General features: G+C 41.7%; 1 protein-coding gene and 1 pseudogene across 1 annotated transcript in view; one reads left to right on the forward strand and one right to left on the reverse strand.

The window, feature by feature from the left end:
* The window catches only part of LOC139433344 (zinc finger protein 91-like), a 189056-nt pseudogene that overhangs the window by 26632 nt on the left and 143727 nt on the right, over nucleotides 1–18697 (reverse strand).
* LOC117441960 (uncharacterized) overlaps nucleotides 1361–18697 on the forward strand; it is a 605495-nt gene continuing 588158 nt past the window's right edge. The window contains 4 exon segments of the mRNA XM_071202313.1: nucleotides 1361–1448; nucleotides 2758–2807; nucleotides 9550–9706; nucleotides 9709–10330. Of these exon segments, the coding sequence (XP_071058414.1) occupies nucleotides 2766–2807; nucleotides 9550–9706; nucleotides 9709–10330 (821 nt within the window). The 5' untranslated portion in view covers nucleotides 1361–1448; nucleotides 2758–2765.

Consider the following 18697-nt stretch of genomic DNA (forward strand, 5'->3'; position numbering starts at 1 on the left):
ACGTCACCATTAGGTGGCCTTTCTTATCAAATCAAAATACTGGCTCCAACGATGACAAATAACGTTTAATCATAAACTTTTCATTTCCAGGGGGCCCACCTGGACTCTTTCACAAGGAGAACTTGTACTCGAATGGCACAACCCCCAACGGAACCTTCGCCCCAATGACCTCGTGGTCATCGTGGATAACACAGCACCGGGTGATAAAGACACTGTCAGGGTCCAAAGGGCTTGTCCGCAGTGTCTTGGTGAAAACCAAGAGTAGCCCCTTACAGCGACCAATTGACAAGCTCTGTCTGCTTCTGGAAGCAGTTGATTGAACACAAGGTGTCATGTGCTGGTAACCTCTGACACCCAGTATCACACACATGCCCCCCCCCCCCTTTTTCCTCTTGAACTCATGCAAACACACCAAACACAAACATTGGACTATGAACTATGACAATGATTGTATATTGATGACGGTTACATTTTGAGTAACTGCTTGTTTTTTGGCTCTATTATAATGTATTAATTGTTTTGCTACTGTGTCAACAATTAGGGGCCGGTATGTTAGAGCCACAAAGTTATTATTTCGAGTCATAATTTGATAAATGATGTAATGATGGAAAAGGATTTATATTGCCATGGTGAATATGTTTTTGATGAAATGATTGTTAATTTTATATCGTAAATATGATCTGTTTCCTTGTACCTTCCGGTGTGTATTTAAGTGAGGTAACTCGGAGACCTGATGAGACGGGGAGCGGAACAGTTTTTCCACCGCAAATTGCAGACAGAGATTGGTGTTGCAAATTGGACTGCAAACAAAGTATAGTTTAGTTAGGAAAGCATATCGCCGAAATACTGTATAATATTTTGAGACTATTGAAGTCAATACTTTGTTGTTAATAAATTGTATATTTTTTGACTGAAAACCTTCGGCTGCTTATTGTTTTGGATTGCGTCAACCCCGCTCTATAGTGGCAAGAGTGCCATTACATACAGGTCTCAATCATACTTTAAGTATAATAGGAAAGCATCCAACCGGAAATACCAGGAAATATAGTACTCAGAGAAATGTGCTTTTCCAGACACTGAAGAAAGCAACATTCCATGACTTGTCGCTATCAGGGCTGTTAGGGGAAACATCAGGCAATATATATTGTGAGATTATTAAATTTCTAAGAGAAATTGATACTTTTAAAATAATCTAGAGTTTTGGTTCTTTGTTTTGTTTCTTGTTTTCTGCATAGTCTCTTGTCCACACTCCAGTCCAGTTGGTGGCGGTAATGCACCTACAAGTTGGTTTGCCAACCGCCAATAAACACGAAAGAAGAAGAAAACGAGAGAAGAAGAAGAAGAAAACGAGAGAAGAAGAAGAAGAAAACGAGAGAAGAAGAAGATGCACCTTTAAAGTTCTTTGCAATCCGCCCAAAACCGAGAGGAGAAGAAGGAGAAAAGAAGAGGTGAGTGTATTAAACACCTGCAGAGGTTTCATTAAGTGTATTTACACCTCTTAGCTTACAGTTAATCACGAATCAGAAGTTATCTTATTTAACACAACAGCTATAATCTTGGAAGAAAGAAACTCACAACATTTTTTTAAAATGTGCGACAAAAATAGTCTCAAACTATCTTTAAATAAAGGCTAAAAGCTACAGTTTAACAGCTACAGTTTAACAGCTATAGTTTAACAGCTAAAGTCTAACAGCTATCGTCTAACAGCTACAGTTATTATTCCAGTTCGGCTCTGGGGAGTAACAGTTGATTTGTAATGCTCAGCTGACTTTATGTTAGTTATTTATTACACCAGTTGTCTTTAAGACGGTTAGAGTTGTTCTGTTGGTGCTCTTTGCCATATATATGGTTTTAAAGGTATGCTAACTATCTTATTAGCATCGCCATTCACCACGACGTAGCATTTTTCCCATTGAAATGAATGGGGTTCTTCAGTTAGCTGCTAACGCTAAGCTAAGCGACGGTTTAGCTCATTAGATAAATAGATATACTTTATTTAAATAATGATTTATCTTAAACTGGGAAATGATTGTGTCCCAGCAGAAGTGTTTTCAGGCATTACACGAGTTAAACATATTTAAAAGATGCAATAAGATAATAAAAATGAAGCATTAGCAGCAAGTATACACACAGGACACATATCACTAGAGTATCTAAAGAATACACAATATACAGAAAATACTGTATACATGGAGTACATTAAACAGTCTCACTAGCTAATGTTTGCTTTCTGTGTTAACTTAGTGATAGTTTCACACGGATAGCGTTATAACCGTGGTTCAAACATCCATTAATGTCACTTTCTATGTGAATAAAGTCATTTTAATGAAATAAAAGTGAACAAACTGTGAGCTGTAAGTTAGAATGTAAGTTGCTACACAGATTATGATGAATTATATCTAAATATTTGTATTATATTAATAATAATTTACACAGAAAACCAAGTTGTTATCGTAATGGTTAAAGTCATGTGCGTGTAACGTTAATAACTATCTGACCTTTCTATCATCTTCTCCTCTGCTTAGCATCACATTGACCAAATGGATCCATGTGGACCATGTTTACGTCACAGCAGCATAGATGAGACAAGGCACTGCACGTGGTGTGATAAAACACTACATAGAAGCATCCAGAAATAGAACATATCATTGAATAAACTCTTTGAATTCCTCCTCTTCACTGCTGACAGTTTATGATGAATTATATCTAAATATTTGTATTATATTAATAATGAAGCAGCTCTGTGGTCTTCATCAGGACAGCTGATGAGCAGCATGGAGGAGAAGAAGGAGGCCCCTGGAGCTCAGGTCAGTGTGCACTTCATCACAATATATTCCTAATTCCAGCGTTTCCGCCAGGCGGGCGTCTTGCCTTCATTTGACGCCCTTATTCAGCTCGGAGCGCCATCTACTAGGGGTGTGACGCAGGGCTCGACATTAAGGACTGCCCGATGGCCCGGGGCCGTCTAGTATCTAGCTCGGGCAAGGAAGCCTCACCTGCTGGGTGCCCGATCGGGCAATCTATCATGCCAGTATCATGCAGCTCGCGGATCCAGTAATGAGGGACCCGACAGTGAGACTAAACATATCTATAACTAGTTACGGTAGTTTGAGAGGTCATTAAAATAGCTACGTGTGATATTCTAACCTGAAGTGTGTGTTTTGTCCGCTCACCGCTGCAGCTGATCTCTCTCTCCCGTCAGATCAGACTTCACTCGCGTTTATGTCCATATCGATCAGATGCAGCTAGTTCTAGCTAATGATAGACTACCTGCCACATACTCTTCTTGTCTGTCACATCCTCTTCTTGTCTGTCACATCCTCTTCTTGTCTGTCACATCCTCTTCTTGTCTGTCACATCCTCTTCTTGTCTGTCACATACTCTTCTTGTCTGTCACATACTCTTCTGGTCTGTCACATACTCTTCTTGTCTGTCACATACTCTTCTTGTCTGTCACATAAGTGGCGCAACTGAAGCGGTATTGCGCTAAAGGGAAATTATTTTGACCGAAGAGATTTAGGTTTGCCGGCTAACGGGCACTCTGACGTCGCCATTTTGTGTGCTTCGCGGTTCATATCGATCAGATCCAGCTCTCCTGATCGGCCTTTATAGAGAGCACCGATCAAACTATAAAGAGTGAATATCGGCCGTAATGACCGGCGGGGCTCCCCCCCCTGTTGATGTCACTGTCTAGCACTGGCTTCGTAGTGCACTGATCGATTAGGCTAAGCTAACCTGTAGCTGCTCCCTCCACACTCACACAGCTTCATACAGACATAAATAAAGCAGCTGTATCCGCCACACAGGAAATACACATTTAAAACGGGTTTGCCTGCAGTTGTTGTGCACAAGCATTCATCAAGGGTTCGGAAAGTGGCGCTGTCCTGAGAGTGGAGGTGTCCTGACATTAGCCTGCAGGCTCCATGGAGCTGTCAGCTCCGGACTGCGCACAATGCGTACATGAAGCGCTACGTCATGAACGCAAGAAATCTACCCTCATTGGCTTAGAATCTGATTAGAAACAATTACTTCCCACACAGCGATCCATGCACAGAGAGCGGGTTGTTTGCAGGTGCAGAGGTTTTAACCGGAAAACTAATATGTGAGGATCAAAAATACATCTGTACAACTTTTTTCTGTATTTGGCAGCCAGGCATCAGCTTTTGGTTGCGAAAACTGAAATACGGTTTTCGTTTTTAGACAGCTTATATTTTAAATAATGAAGATACTATCCAGTTATACGTTACGCGGCTGGCAATACATCGAACTTTCACTCATTTGAAAAGGCATCACCGAACGTGAATATCACCGGTACCAAAAGAAAACAGACTGAAGTGCAAACCCAACTCCCGCTAGCATGTAGCCTCCACCGCTCGCAGAGAGTTCAGACCGAGCCAGAGCTATTACAAACGCCAAGTATCCTCGTGTTGCCATGGTAGCAAAGCGCTACCTGGCTGTTCTGCCTCTGTCCCTAGAGAGGGTGTTCTCCACAGCAGGAGACATGCTAGTGCCAGCAGATCTGCCCTTTCTGCAGCCATGTGGACAAGTTCATCTTTCTTTAGACGACATGAAAACACAACGAAAAGCAAGTCCTGATGCCAAGCTGCTGCTCAGGAACAGTGCAGTTCAGATGCAGGTTATTTCAGTTCATCCACATGCTGCACCTCAATGTTCATTTCATTAGATTCTGTATTTATTTGAGTGAATATTCAGTTTAATAATAATTTAAAAACTATATATTTTATGTTTTGTGATAATTGTTTCTGCGGTACCGAAAACGTACCGGACTGAACCGTGACCTAAAACCCGAGGTACGTACGGAACCAAAATGTTTGTGAACCGTTACACCCCTACCGTATACAGACCAGTGTGCGGAAAAGAACACGTCCCACCGTCCGGGACGTGTACTTTACAATATCGGACAAGTAGATCTTTCAATCGACTTGTCCGGCGAACAATAGGGGTGTTGAAAATAATCGTTTCTACGATGCATTGCGATGCGGTCGTGGACGATTCGGTCTCGATGCAGTGACGGAAGACAAGTTATTGATACATTCAGTTTACAAAAGGCAGAACTCATTCGCACATTGTACTTGTCCGCCATTGTTCGTTTAGAAATGTTAGTTTGGGTTCTGCTTGTGGATTCCTAAATGCATCTCGCCGCTTTCTGTGCAGTTAGACGGGGCGGGCGGGAAGTGCAGCACAGCGGCCGGGTCGGGAAGCAACTCTCTCTCTCTCTCTCTCTCTCTCTCCACACACAGCAGATCCGCTGCCCGTTTAATGCCATCTCCTTTATAATAATAATATATTTTATTTATAAGCGCACTTTTCATTTGCGTAAACAAAACTCAAAGTGCTACAAAATTAAAAATTAAAAAAGGTGAAACAAAACAACAATTAAAACAACATAATAAAAGCTGTGACATTCATGCCCGCATGGCATAATGTGGGGGATTTAAAAATCTAGTTAAAGGCTATTCTAAAAAGATGCGTTTATAGGCCTTTTTTGAAAGCCTCCACAGTCTGTGGTGTCCTCAGCTGGTTTGGGAGGGCATTCCACAATCTCGGAGCAGCGGAGCAGAAGGCTCGGTCTCCCATGGTCTTCAGTTTTGTCCTTGGTGGGATGAGGAGGTTTGCCTTTACTGAACGTAGGTTCCTCATGGAGGTTTGTGGGGTGAGCAATTCCTTGATGTAGGAGGGAGCATTTCCATATATGCACTGATGAGTGAAGAGGGTGATTTTGTAGTCAATCCTGAGTGAGACCGGGAGCCAGTGCAGTGATTTGAGGATGGGTGTGGTGTGTTCGTACTTCCGCACTCTCATCAGGATCCTAGCAGCTGTGTTTTGGATGTATTGCAGCTTCTGGATGTTCTTGCTAGGAATCCCAATGAGAGTGCGTTACAGTAGTCCAGCCTGGAGGAGACAAAGGCGTGGACAAGCTTTTCAGCATCTGGCAGACTGAGTGTGGGGCGGAGTTTCGCAATATTTCTCAGGTGGTAGAAAGAAGTCTTGCATATTTGCTTGATGTGGGCCTCAAAGGTCAGGTGAGGATCCATTTTAACTCCCAGATTGGTAACCGTTGTTGAGAGTGGAATGTTCTGACCGGAGAAGGTGATGCTGGTGATGGCAGATGAACGGACCTGATGTGGAGTGCCAATAAGAATGGCTTCAGTCTTGGAGCTGTTTAGCTGGAGGAAGTTGTGCTTCATCCACACCTTTATCTCCTCCAGGCATGTGGTTATTGTGGATGATGGCAGAGGTGCAGAGGGGGTTGGGTTTGCTCTGATGTAGAGCTGTGTGTCATCAGCATAGCAATGGAAACATATTCCATGCCGGCTGATGACACGACCAAGGGGGGATATGTATATGGTGTGAAGGGTGGGGCCAAGGACTGATCCTTGGGGGACACCGCAAGTCACAGAGTGAGTTCTTGATTTAGCCGGAGAAAAATGTATTTATGAAAACATTTAGTCAAATCTGTATTGATTTATGAAGGGAAGCAGCCTCCCTGTCTGTGTCCTCGCGCTGTCCTCACATCCCCGGACCCCCAGACTCGGAGGAGCAGGGATGTCAGTATTGTTTATGAAGCAGGGTATAGAAAGTACATTATTGAGATGAAAATACTATGTATTTACTTTTACAAACAGTGAGCAGCTGGGCAGCTGCAGCTGTGTGAATAAATGCGTGCAAGCGTCTTTGAGTTGTAGAAAGCGCTAGGCCTATAGGCTATAAATATAATGTATCATTATTAGGCCTATGTGTTGAACGTGTGTGGTTGGACTGTGTCTCCCAGCAGGCTGCAGTGTAGCATCAGAGGAGACTGGGCCAATCGTACATTCTCAAACTGCACCACTTGGAGCTAGGAAGTCTAGGAAGAGGGCTCTTGCATAGGTGTGGCGTTTATCTAAATGTTTAGTGATGATGTGAACCAGAGCAGCAGCAGTACCACCCCCTTGCTTATAGGCACATTGGTATGGATCAAGTATGTCTTGTCCGTCACAATAGGTTTAGCTGAAGAGGTCATTCCTGTCACGGTTCTCATGGTGTCCCACACTTTTTTGGGGTCTTTGGCTTTAAAAGCATTTCCCAAAAGCTCTCTGTGTGTTTTGATTCCCTCAATTTGACTTTCAGTTCTCTCTCTGTCTGTTCAAGTGCTCCGTAGTCTTTGTTTCATGTCCTTAGTCACATATGATTTATTACTTTCTTTTCTGGTTCCCTTGAGTTTGGTCTTATCCACTGGTATCATATTCACAACATTATGATCAGAGGTCAGTATTGGTGTCTGTCTTTAGACACATAGGCTCCTTTATCATTAACAAAGCATTTGTGCAGGATATTGTCTTTCCTGCTGTGATCCCTAACACACTGCTGGAACCCAGGTAACAGTCTCCAGGCGACATTGCTTCATGTCCCGAGCACTATTGCCGGTGCATCGGGGTGGCTGAGTTGCAGCTCGTGAACAGTGTCCTCTGCCGCTGGGAGGCACGTAAACAACAAACTGTAAAATACACCCGAATTCTCAAGGCAGATAAAAGGGTCTTGACGTCATGCCGAGAATTTCTACGTTGGGATTGCAGGTTTTACATTTTACCGAGTATGATCGTCACCACAGATCATTAATATACACACAAATACCGCCTCCTCTGGTTTTCCCCGAGTTCGCATCCCTGTCTGCTCGAACAAGGGCGAGTCCGGGTACTTCAGAGAGAGATTCAGGCATCGTAGATTGGAGCCAACTTTCCGTGAATCATAATCAAGAGGCCTCGAGAAATTCATGACAGGACCTTGTGTGTGTCCTTAGTGTGTCCACGTTGTTGCTCAATGAGCGCAGGTTTGTGAGAATGATGGATGGAAGTGGTGGCCCGCTGAATCTGCGCAGTATTCTGAACGCCTCCCCTCCTTCCTCGTCTCTTTTTCCTGGTGTTTCTAAGCGGCTCCCGAGGGATTTCATCCAATAACGAAGGGCACAGATGGCTTGGTGTATTCGTAGGAGGCCGATCGCATTGTAGCTCTAGCATAGCCTCGCGTCTGTAGCAGCGCAGAGGCCGGGGCTCCTCGCCATACCTGTCCGTGCTGTCACTCAGGTGTGTCTTGGAAAGTTGAATGGCCAGACATGGTCTGCAGAAGGCAAATGTAATCCACAGAATCAAAAGCATGGTCTCTCAAAATGACGTTTCATACAGACACGACAAAGTTTAGACAAAAAACAAAACCCAAGAGGAACGGAGCATACTGAGACTTGCAGTGACAGGATGCCGTCTCCCTCTGTCTCCTGTATACCAGAGGTGGGAGTAAGTCATACATGTGCAAGTCTCAAGTTACTGGGGTGAGAGTCAAGCAAGTCAAGTCCTACGAAATCCTGATGAATAACCCCAGTTTAAATCAGTTAAAAGACTGTGGTTATGAAACTAGAGTTTTATTTTCAACACTAACAACAATGGAGAGTGGGGCTCTGAAATCATAAAGTGTGTGTGTGTGTGTGTGTGTGTGTGTGTGTGTGTGTGTGTGTGTGTGTGTGTGTGTGTGTGTGTGTGTGTGTGTGTGTGTGTGTGTGTGTGTGTGTGTGTGTGTGTGTGTGTGTGTGTGTGTGTGTGTGTGTGTGTGTGTGTGTGTGTGTGTGTGTGTGTGTGTGTGTGTGTGTGTGTGTGTGTGTGTGTGTGTGTGTGTGTGTGTGTGTGTGTGTGTGTGTGTGTGTGGTCGCTCGCTCGCTAGCTGTTCTAATGAAGGGAAACACAGTGAAGGCACAGCTCTTTGCTGCTGCTGCTGCTCTTCTCAGATTCTGCTGAGTCACACGTTACTGCCTCCTGGTGCTGCAGAAATGTCATGAAGTGAAGGAGGGTTTCTTCTATGAAGCAGCAGATACTGTGAGAGTCAGACATGAATACATAGGTCAAGGCAGACTGGTTCACAGACTCTCCTGTTTTGCCGATCCGGTGCTTGAACAAATAACTCTACACCCCTGGCCGAAATGTCCCTAAAATGAAGTCCGAGTTTGAAATATATCTCAAATAATGTATTTATTTCCCCACATAAACATAACAGTCTGCAATGAAACGGCCGTCTCCTGGGCGCTCCACTTTCTACTTTCTCCTGCGAACGAGAGACTTTCTCTCTCTTTTTTTCTTTCATTGCCCTCTAGGTGCTTCGTACAATACAAATGCAAATATTCTATTTTAAAAAGTAAAGTCCTTTCGAGTCATCTGTCTCAAGCCTAAGTCTCAGGTCATGAATACCAAGTCAAAGTCAAGTCGAGTCTTTTATCAATGTTAGTCAAGCAAGTCTCAAGTAAAAAAATAGGCAAGTCAAGTCATGTGACTCGAGTCAAGTCATGTGACTCGAGTCAAGTCATGTGACTCAAGTCCCCCACCAATGGTATATACTTTGGTTAGAATATTTCTGTATTACTGTATCAAATATAATAAAGACAAACAGTTGATAAGTAGTATTTTGTTAACTCAAGGTTTATATTAAGTGAGTTTTTATTGTGTTAACTTGTGTATTTATGCTTTTTAGATTGACTTTCTCTCTTTCTCTGTCCGTCTGTTCTAGAAACCGAAAGGAAGAGAGAGACGTCACAGCTGTCAGCAATGTGACAAATCCTTTACAGCATCTGGACATTTAAAGAGCCACCTGCGTATTCACACAGGAGAAAAACCGTACAGCTGTGAAGAGTGTGGGAAAACCTTCACTCAATCAGGTGATCTCAATCACATCACCGTATTCACACTGGAGAAAAACCTTACAGCTGTGAAGAGTGTGGGAAAACTTTCACTACATCAAGTAATCTCAAAACACATAAACGTATTCACACGGGAGAAAAACCTTACAGCTGTGAAGAGTGTGGGACAACTTTCACTACATCAAGTAATCTCAAAACACATCAACGTATTCACACGGGAGAAAAACCTTACAGCTGTGAAGAGTGTGGGACAACTTTCACTCAATCAGGTGCTCTCAAAACACATCAACTTATTCATACTGGAGAAAAACCTTACAGCTGTGAAGAGTGTGGGACAACTTTCACTACACCAGGTGCTCTCAAAACACATCACCGTATTCACACTGGAGAAAAACCGTACTGGTGTGAAGAGTGTGGGACAACTTTCACTTCATCAGGTGCTCTCAAAACACATCACCGTATTCACACGGGAGAAAAACCTTACAGCTGTGAAGAGTGTGGGAAAACTTTCACTCGATCAAGTGCTCTCAAATTACATCACCGTATTCACACTGGAGAAAAACCGTACTGGTGTGAAGAGTGTGGGAAAACTTTCACTCAACCAAGTAATCTCAAATCACATCTTCCTGTTCACTCAGGAGAAAAACCATAGTGGGTTTCAGAGTGTAGGAACCGCAATTAAGCATATTTTATTTTTTTCACAGTTTACAATAAACAATTCCCATCTATTGGCCTTGTGTCAGGTAATCCTTTTTTCCATTACAGATCCCATCCCAACAGCGCCATCTGTTGAACGTAACGTCAGAATTGACAGGCATAATGTTCACTGTTCCTTTGAGTTTTGTTTTCTGTCCGTCTGCCGACAGCGTGCTGTTTTATTGCTTTACATACCAAGGTTTAAGTCCACTGTGTCAATAGTTGTAGTATGAGCATCGTCTGGGCTGACCGTCTGGTAGAATCGGTATGCTCTTCCTCTCCTGTGTCCACTTCCTCTCCTGTGTCCACTTCCTCTCCTGTCACCACTTCCTCTCCTGTCACATATGACCCCGTTTATACACCCCACCACAGAGTGTTCAAAATAACATTCAGGGTGTCCGCGGTGTCTTAAAAAGTATTAAAAGTTGATCAATTTAGCGAAAATTAAGGCTATTAAATATCAAACGGCATTTTCCAAGGTATTAAGAAGGTCCACAGCAACGACAACATGTTTCTGCCATAGACTGTATATATAAAGGTTTCTGCTCATGGTGAAGCAATGTGTCTGCGTGTTAAGGTGGAACCTGAGCATTCACGTTGATCACCTCATAACTCATTATACATCTATAAAACTATAAATATTAAACTTTACTTCACGTGTTCATTTGAGAACAGCTGTTACATACCTGGGTGAAGGTTACAGTTCATTTAAATGAAAGATACAACGTTACTCCACACTCATGGTTCAGTCCACCTTAAGAAATAAGACCGACCTCGGAAGCAATTGTGTTTTAAAAAAAACTTTATTGACACGAGTACACTTTTTTTATAAGAATATAACTAAACCACAGAAATGACTCCGGAAAAGCTGCAGATAGAGCCATAAGAAATGAATGCAACTGATTTCATCCGTGCGGTTTGGCTTTATGAAGCAGGCACGCAAACGGTTACGCCATGACGCAAACGATGAGGCAACGACGCATTAGCAGTCGGACTCTGGGCGGTGTGAAAAGAGCCAGAGCTAAACCGAAGAACTGGTTCTGAACCTGAAAAGCTCTAGCACGGAGCTTGAACCAGAGTTGCGTTGGTGTGAATGAGGTAAAGGTGGCCCCATGCATAGCATGCCATAAAATGCTGCTTCTTATTTTAAGTTTCGTTGCCTTGCTCCGCTCGGTGGGGGGGGGTATACCTCAGAGATGTACAGCAGGAGAACACGCCGTCCACCACGGAGAATAAACAGAAGGGCAACCATGCTCCGGGGTCTTCTTCGCTGCTTTTGGTGTATTTTGTGGCGGCAGCAGCGCCACTTACAGGCCTGGCATATGTACTACAGCGTTTCCAGCGGTCTAGTGTGAACGGACGCGTTAATGAACGGAAGACTTTTTTGCATTTGCGTTTTACTGTATGTGTCCTCGTGGGGCCGGGGTCTAAGCCAAACTATATCCGGTCACAGAGATCTGCTATTTTAAAGTAAGGTCAACAAATATCGACCCTAAATATAGTCTATATTAAGAAGGAGAAAAGTCTTAACATATATATCGTTTTTTGTAAACATATGACAAATGTGTGAGGGCGATGGCGTCAGAGCATCGTCCTCTGTGCCGGGCTTAGCCCCGGACAGCCCCAGCCCAATTGAACCCCTGGGTGTTTGTGAGGGAGCTCCTATATGGCATTACCCCGCTGAAGCTCACCAAAGTTTAATATATTTCATAGTTCAAAGTTTTGTCAATTGTTTTGTTAATTGGTCAAATACTGGTTTCTGAGGAGTTCTACTGGAATGAAAGAGCACAGAAGCAGCAAAGCAGCATGCTGCATTAACCCTGACCTTCACAGAGAGGGTGAAGTTCATGTGGAGAGGAGGCTAGTCTGTCTGCACTCTGTTTAGCTGTGCTGTTTAGCTAATCGATATAGTACATGTGAGGTAAAGTGTGTCGCCGATGTAACCGGTTAGAACTGGAAGTTGCGATGAGGTCTTAAAATGTATGGAAAGGGTCTTAAAGGTCTTCAAAGGTATTAAATCTGACTTCAGGATTCCTGCATAGACCCTGATATTGCACTATTCATATAAATATGGTAAACTGAGACGCCAGCAACAGCCATAAAATGGCTCTTACAAAGAGTGTGGGAAAACCTTTTCTTAAAGTCTTCACCTTAAAGTCCATGAGCGAGTTTCACTGTTCATTATCTGCTTCATGTATCTGGAACATATTTACGATGTTTTCAGTTTGATTCTATTCTCTTGTTGAAATGATCAGACTACCACAAATAAAATGGCCTTAGAAACGGACCAGCCTGTCCTCCTACAAAACACGACCAAAGAGGTCGATTGTTTAAGCCCCTTAGATTACGACCCATAGCCACGTTTTAAAGTGTGGTCGTGTGAGAAACAACATGCTCCCGTTTATTCACAAATAACCCTCTCTGGAAAATCCTACATTGTGGAATAGTTTGGCATTAAAACGCTTTTTGATTATCTTTCTGGAGAGAAGTGTATATTGTACTCTTAGAATCCACGTCCAGTGGATGTGTAGGATCTACAGTGTGATAGATATCACGAAGATGATCTGAGGTCTCGCCAGGAGAACGTGTGTGCAGCTTCCATGTAAAGTTAGCGTGGGTGAAAACAGTTTTTCCGGTCTCGAAGTTTTCACAATAAAACCGGATATATTCCTCTCACTGTCAAATGAGTACACAGTGATATCTGCATTACTCATGTGTTATGGAAACTTCTTTGTAGCAATGCAGTGGGAGTCACTGACTCAGGAAGGAGACCGGGTAGAGCAGGAGCTTCGATGTCAAACACTGGAGGTTTATTTGGAGTTACGGCCGGAGAATTCACAGCAGTCACGGTCTGACTGCACGGGTGGTTGCCACGTCAATTCTGGAGCGCCTCTCTCTTGCTAGCCCATTTAACTGGTTTCAAAAGAGAGTAATCAACATGTTTTGATAAGATAGCTTTACACAGTTTGGGCACACTGAGTTACCTGCGTCCGCCACTTATGGCCTCGAATATGTCATACCCTGGAGTCCACAAACCACAAAGAAGGAGGTGTCCCAGGGCACCTACAACACAGACCATCTGTGACCTAGTATTGACCGGTCACAGAATGGGAACAATAACATTATTGGCTGAAGCAGCCTGTGTCCTTAAAGGACAGGAACAATAACATTATTGGCTGAAGCAGCCTGTGTCCTTAAAGGACATAAATAGATGTCAAGGTTGGTCCTGTATGTCACATCTAGGAGTCTGAGATAATTATTTCCCTGACGGTTCCTCTCTTTTTATCATTTATGATAACCTAAAACATTAGTCTAATAATAATTTGGTCAATAATTAACTCAATAGGCGTCTCCAGATTTGAGTGTGGTCTCACCTTACATTAATTACATCAAAGTAAAATAAGATTGAAACATTCAATCACAATGATTGAGACAGCCAATCATAATGGGAAAAATCATCTCATCTTTCTTCAAAGGCACAATAATGAACACACATAATAACACAGATGCATAAATAGCAAAAATACTTGTTTTAAACTAATATATTTTATCATTTATCATTAGTTAATTTCATTCATCAAACTATAAAATCAAAACCAGCTTGGCGCTTTAAAGATTAACTTCAAGGCAATAACTAGTCAAAAGCATTAAAAAACTTAGGATCGTAAGAGATCCAGCTAAAAATTCACAGTTAGGGTATAAAATTCACAATTGTGATTTGATCAATCTGTAATCTGCAAAATTGCAGTGTCCTCAATTTCAGGATTACTTTTACGTCTACTTAAATATGCTTTAGTCAAGAGTAAGGCACTTAGTCAAATCAATACATTAATTTCAGTCAAGTACATTGTTCAAAATCTGAAAAGGAAAAGTTAGGCAAATATTCAAAGACTTTTGTAAAAACCTGGAAAGGAAGGATTAAATGTTCTTAAAACTTGAATTATTACATTTGTGAATGCCACTGCTCTGTACCAAATTAAGTCTATCAATTATTTCTATTAGCCATACTTACCTGAGCATCTACTTATGGTACTTGGAAAGGATTCCTCTGTATTTATCTAATGTTGAATGTATAATATCAATTTCTTTAAATTATACTTCTCTAATTTGAGGATAAAATATGCTACATAATTCTTATATGACATATTATAAATATTTGTTTTGGGCCAAAACTGAAAGTAATCCAGTACTTGAAACATCATTGTAGGTCTTTCTGTGCATGGATAATACATTAAAGAGTAGTGTTGTTAAGCCTGATTGCTGGACGATTAAGGATATTAACATTATCTGTGATGATAGTAGAAATATATTATTATTCAATACTTTATCTGAACATATTAATTCATTACTTTTGTTTTAGTGCGAAAGTGTAATCTGATCCGGCAAAAATATATTAATCACCACTATTCAACACATGTCTGGTCATTGGAAATATAAAGACAGTCATTAATTGTACATCTGTAAACATCCAAGATATAAAATCAATTCAAAGTTCATCTGTACGGGAGCTGGAAGAACGTGTCCTTCAGTCTTTCTGACTCGTTCTCCTCATCTCTTTATGACAAAGAGTGTGTGGTGTGTGTAAAGGCATCCTGATACTGTAGATTAGCACTGAGGTGCTGATTGGCTCAAACTCTTCGTCGTCAGAGCACCATATTTAAACCCCCCCAATTGCTCTGCTTTTGTGGCTCATCAGCACTGTAGCTGATCCCCCCAGTCTGTCTGGCACTACTCTCAAGCATTCCTTCTGCTGCTTGAGAGTAGTGCCAGACAGAACTGCGTATTCCAAGTGGCGCATCCAGGTCTCCCCCCGTGATGGGAGAGGTTAGGAAGACATCTTGTATGAAGCCTTTGAAGTCCTTGCTCGTCCCGCAGGGTTGTCTGCCTGAGCCCACCGAGCAGAATGGTGAAGAAGCATCCCATCTCCTCCGATAGTTGAAAATTAGAATCCTCTCATCTCGATCGACCTCGTGCCTCCTTGCCCGTGGCTGGGGGTGCTCTCTGCAGCCGGAGAGTGTGACCCTCTCTCTCTGACCCTTGGCCTTCAGAGCTGTCCTAGTTAATGGGTTAACACTTGATAGGGATGTTTTCCTGAGTGCAGACACCTCAAAGTAATGGATCTTACATTATCATTTTAATTACAAAAATAGGATAGGCCCCTCAGAATTATTTGGGAGCCTTCCTGACACATGCACATGCATAAATGTAAGGTTTGTGTTAGTAATTTAACATGCAAGAAGCATATACTCATCAGTCCAAAGCAGAGACATGTTATTGTAATTTAAAGGTGAGCTAGTCCCTGTGGATATCAGAAATATATATTTTTTTTTCTCTTCCATAAAACAGGTTTGAGTAATAAATGTTCCAATATAAAATCAATTACTCAATATAATTGACTCTTCCCTCCCTTTGCTTACATATGTCACATATGAAATAATAACTTAGGAGTCTATTTAAGCATGGTGTAATCTATTACTCGAGAAGACTCAGTATCACCTGTGTGCAGTTTGCAACAAAAAACAACAACTGTGAGAAACATATATTATGCAGGAAATGTATACCTTTGTTGAAAAATAAAGCATCTCTGATTTGGGAGGAAAAGCTTCATCCCCCCTAATGTCTGAGTTATTACTGATGGCATAGCATGATAGTGGGTGTCTGAGGGTGTTATTTCTGAGAAATGTCAAACAAATTCAAAACCTTACATTTGAAAACAGGTCTGCATTCCTCCACTTAAGGTGACGTTATCATTGGAAACAATAAAAGCTAATTGTTTTGATGTAGAATCTATCGTTAGAGCAGAACGGTCGTATTGTAGCCTGCGTACCGTGCAGCTTTTAGTGTTACCAGGTGCAAACATGGTCCATATAATGTGAATACATGTAGAACTAAGAGGCCCCTGACTTTAGGCCTATTTTAAAATAGTAGGGGCTTTTAACAGCCTGCCAACTTTACAGGCATCCTCTGCATAGCAGTAAGAATAGCCTTAAAAAAAAAACCCACTCTGTGGTAACGAGAGTCATATTTCTGAACCAAATGCCCTAAGTTAAGCCGTTAGTCCCATCTGACTGACCCAATGGATTTGGTGCTGGTGTGACAGGAGGCTTCCAGGTGTTCAAAGCAGAGGTCAAGCTTTTAGTGCATGGCTTGGTGGGGGGAGTGGCCCACGTGAGACAGTATCAACGGCAGGGAATGGTGTCCTTTCATGTAGAGCAGCCATAGCATCTCTGTGACTCCACTCAGCCGGACGGGAGCAGGGTAGAAGCCGTCCAAGGCCATAGTCCAAAATGGAACCACGTACCAACAAAAGGGACACAAGGTCATCAATATCTCTCTTTACCATTGGCCTAATTGCACAATAAATGAGTGGGAAAAAATGTGGAGCACTAATCCATCATGTGAAATGTTGAGTTAATCTAAATAATTACTTATGGGTTGAAATCAAACTAACATTAACATTTAGAACTAAAGTCAGTCAAAATTGGACTTGCACGGATCAGAATCTAAGCAATACACAATTTTCCCAGCTCTGTAATGAAAAGGATAACAAGATTAGGTACTTTACAGGAGTGTTAAAACACCCAAACATGCACACGTATCTTATTCTAGTAGAGATTAGAGGACAGGGTCTAATGTTGTGAACAAAATGATCAAGTCAAAGTTATTTTATTTATTCTATGTTATGTACCTAATTTAATTGAATAATTAATCTTGAATTACTAATAACTAAAGAAGGCAACAATTTACAATTTGGATAAAGTGAAAACTCATGTGTGTGTGTGTGTGTGTGTGTGTGTGTGTGTGTGTGTGTGTGTGTGTGTGTGTGTGTGTGTGTGTGTGTGTGTGTGTGTGTGTGTGTGTGTGTGTGTGTGTGTGTGTGTGTGTGTGTGTGTGTGTGTGTGTGTGTGTGTGTGTGTGTGTCTCCAAGGTTTAAAACATTTGGGGCAGCACAGCAGTGAGAATGTTATGAGAACCAATATGTTGTTTACACTAAACTCGAAGGAAGCTAGACTGGAACACTTTAAATAAATCAAAACACTTGCACATTAATTAAATACATTTGACATTTAGCTCGAGCTGGGTTCAATACTTTTCTTTATGGTATTTAAAATTGGGCTCGAGTAGAACTCCTGGATTTGGCTTGCAACACAAAGTGATACTGATCTCTGTTGGACTTGGAAGTGTCGTGATTCAAAGTGTGGGCCTGTGAAAGAGGCCCTTGGAAAACAACATCTATTTTTTAACTGTAATTACTTATTTTAAAGAGATTGCAACATTATACTTTTTAAAGTATTGCTCAATTAATTTAACACATTTTATTATGTACACAATAAAAAACTTCAACAAATATATTGATCCTGGCTTAACCAGCAACCTTCCCTCTGTTGTTCATAAGCTCGGTTTCAGAAAACTTGTCAGTCGTTTAACAACTATTTTAATTTTTAGTAATGTCTGGAGACCAATTGGTTGATACGAGAAATAATTTGAAGCAGTTTAATAAAGAATGTTAGACTATTTTTAAAACTGTAATTGAACTTCAACTTATATTAATTATCTGATTCCAGTGGCCAGTTGGAACAGACAATCAATACAGTTTCCATTTTGCAGCAACAGCACAAAAGGTTTCAACAACAATTAATGAAACAAATAAAACATTGACAAAAACAGATGATGCAACCCTGACCTCCTCAGGCAGGTCTCTGAGGGTCTCGGGGCACAGGACGGGGCATAGGGTTTATACAAGGTCACAAACATATCTTTAACATATCAGCAATACCATTTAAGAATGGATTCTTAAAGCAATATAATCTTCTTTTCTTCTTACACCTACAGCGCACACCCTGCACAGTGGGCTTCTTGTTTACATGTTCCTCTGCCCACTGAGAGGCAGGACATACAAACACTCTGTGCTATTTATTTTCATTTTGCAGCGCATTTATACGACCACAATTTTGCTTTCCATCTTTAAATTATTTATTTTTCTCAAGTCATTTACTTTTGGTGAGATAACTAAAGTTGAGTTCATTTTACCCTGATTGGACTGATTCATTATTAGTTGTTACAAAACATTTACAAGACGGCGGGACAAACCAATATAGACCCCCCATACAAACAATCAGACAAACAAAACATGAACTCCAAATAAACACCAGCGAGACAGCAAAACTCAATCAGCTCAATTTAGTCCGGAGTAAGGGGTTTTAGGGGGGGGGGGGGGAATTATCTCCAGTGGGGCGTCTTGTCTCACGCCTCACCCTTGTATACAAGTCATAGATCGGTGCCTTAAAGCCGTCCAAGAGCGATAACTAGCTTACCCTCTTG

The sequence above is a fragment of the Pseudochaenichthys georgianus genome, unplaced genomic scaffold (genome assembly GCF_902827115.2).
Source record: "Pseudochaenichthys georgianus unplaced genomic scaffold, fPseGeo1.2 scaffold_223_arrow_ctg1, whole genome shotgun sequence".
Taxonomy (NCBI): domain Eukaryota; kingdom Metazoa; phylum Chordata; class Actinopteri; order Perciformes; family Channichthyidae; genus Pseudochaenichthys; species Pseudochaenichthys georgianus.